The sequence below is a fragment of the Cotesia typhae genome, unplaced genomic scaffold (genome assembly GCF_013202065.1).
Source record: "Cotesia typhae breed Kobodo isofemale line unplaced genomic scaffold, CoteBio_Ctyphae scaffold_152, whole genome shotgun sequence".
Classification (NCBI taxonomy): domain Eukaryota; kingdom Metazoa; phylum Arthropoda; class Insecta; order Hymenoptera; family Braconidae; genus Cotesia; species Cotesia typhae.
This window is the reverse complement of record NW_027423776.1, coordinates 1,970,341-1,972,545: the sequence shown is the minus strand read 5'-3', so window position 1 is coordinate 1,972,545 and position 2,205 is coordinate 1,970,341. Positions and strand designations below refer to the sequence as shown.

The following is a 2,205-nucleotide window of genomic DNA, read 5'->3' as shown; positions in this document are numbered from 1 at the left end:
TTAAGTTCCTGTAATCGGTTTCGTTTTCAAAAATCGATCATTTAAATCATTTACTGCTGTGTCATAATCTTCTTCTGGGGAAAACTTCACTATAATATTTGGCAAGTTATCCGGTGCAGAAGCCCATTCAAAAAGTTTTTCTGGTGTCGTTATTTGTTTGTCTACCGCGAGTTGGAGACTTGCTCTCGCTGCAAGTCGTTTGAGAATACCACCGATTCCATCACACGGACCTTTCCCATGGGCAGTCGCAAAAAAATGCCATTCAGCAGGAATATCAAAATCATCTTCGTGGTAATATAAATTTACAAAGTTTTTAAAGTTTTTAAATTGTTGAGGAGCTCCATCAGAAAAATAATAAATCTTGTTACAACGTTCAGGAAGACTTTTCACGTAATCAGTTATTATTTCGATGAAAACATGAACAGCAACGGCATCATGTTTGTTAGAATCTGAGATAATTACTAAACTTTTGTGTTCAAGTTTGTTATTTACTGTATAATAAATAACGACTGGAAAAACTGTTGCCTGATTATTATTCCAGTGAAAACCAGCTGCCGCATTTTGTACTACGAAGGCATAATTTTCTGCAAAATCACAAATAATAACGTATTCGTTTGGTTTCAATGTTTCTTTCAATGTCTTCAAGAATTGGGCTTGCTCCTTAGCAATGAACGAATGAGGTAGAAGAATTTCTAACTCACTACAAAATTTTTCCACAAATTCTTCTGTAGGCTTAATAATAGTTTCTAAACTACTTCTCGGTTTTGATATCCAATATTTATATGTAATATTCTCGATTTCCCGGTCCTCAAAACATTTTAGTAAAATTTTACTCAACTCATCGACCCCAGGACAGTTTTTACATCCACCTAAATAACACTGAAAAGATGGATTTTCACATATAATCATGCTCAAGTAATCGCTGTAGTGTTTAATGGGCTTTTCTGTGTTCCTTGTCAAAGAATAAATATTTGCACCTAAAATAACAGTAATTTAGTAAACTTAAAATTCTCGCATTTATAATTATTAATTAATTCGATAATTACCAAGCATCATTAACTTCACGTTTTGATGAATCGTACACACGCAGATGGTGTGTGTTCCACTTGCCCCTGCTAACACACAATGTTTTGGTCGCAAAGAAGCGAATTTTGAAAATCCAATTCTCTCAGTAGGATTTATTTCACAGAAACATTGGTATAATTCTTTTAAGTTAGACAGGATAAGTCTTTTTTGGACGTGTATCCGATTACCATCATCACTTCGAATTGATACAAAGTCTTTCATACCGGGCATTTGAGCACTATACTCATCATCGTTGTAAAAATTTTCAACTTTTAATTTTACCTGATCAGTAATTGTCCTCCCTATACAAAAATGTTGAGTAATTTAGTTTTCAAGTGTATTTAAAACATCGATTTTACGCTACCCATACCTAATTTCGATTCAGGTGTAGAAAGTAAACCCGTTTCTTCAACCAAATTTTTGCTACTCTTGACAAATGTCTTGATGTATTCATAGTTTCACAAATACGTCTCTCACTCCATTTTACAGGTAATAATGTTAAAATTTGTATTTTCAAAGACTTATCAGTTTCTTTATCGTTGAATTTATCATACAACATTTTAATTAGAGAGCGAAAATTTTCACCATCGTCATCAATCGATTCTTCATCTGAAGAAGAAAGCAAAACTTTTTTCAAGCTGTCGGATACCCGATTTATTTTATTGTTCAAAAATTGATTATCATTCAATTTCTTCGATGGAATCGGTGATTGATTTAACAATTCTAATGCATGGTTTATTACGGGTAATTGAGTTGCAGCGCTAACTTGGGATCCTGAGCTTGATTGTGATGCTTTGGGTTCGCTATCAAATGACATGGAACCTTAAAAAATAATAGTGAATCATATAGCTACTAGAAATGTATTCAAGTAACTTATAAATAATTAAAAAAACTTACGGAATGATAAGGATAATGGGAGATCCATGGCAGTTGTATTACTATCATTATCAGCCTGATCATTGTTGTCATTATTGTCTAGGGTGATTCAAAAAAAAAGAATATTTTTTTTTTCGTTTGGTACTCTGAAAAATAGGTTCCTAGACACCTCTAAGAAAGCCTCTCCAAGCATGAGTTCTTAATTGTAACGGGAAGGTCCTCCTTCTTACAGTTTTCTATTTTTTCTTATTATCAGATAGAAAA

At 33.0% G+C, this 2,205-nt stretch overlaps 1 protein-coding gene across 1 annotated transcript; it reads right to left on the bottom strand.

The window, feature by feature from the left end:
* Positions 1–1,481, bottom strand: LOC141535961 (uncharacterized). Its single transcript, XM_074256149.1, has 2 exons — positions 1,047–1,481; positions 1–977 (listed from the first exon to the last, which is right to left on the bottom strand). The coding sequence occupies exons 1-2, from the start codon at positions 1,294–1,296 to the stop codon at positions 1–3; spliced, it is 1,227 nt and encodes a 408-aa protein (XP_074112250.1). The 5' UTR covers positions 1,297–1,481.
* Positions 1,482–2,205: the final 724 nt, after the last annotated feature.

Excerpts from the sequence above, each read along its gene's own strand:
- LOC141535961 (XM_074256149.1), bottom strand. The coding sequence starts at position 1,296 with ATGCCCGGTATGAAAGACTTTGTATCAATTCGAAGTGATGATGGTAAT. Across the intron at positions 978-1,046 it reads CGTGAAGTTAATGATGCTTG|GTGCAAATATTTATTCTTTG; the intron begins GTAATTATCGAA and ends CTGTTATTTTAG.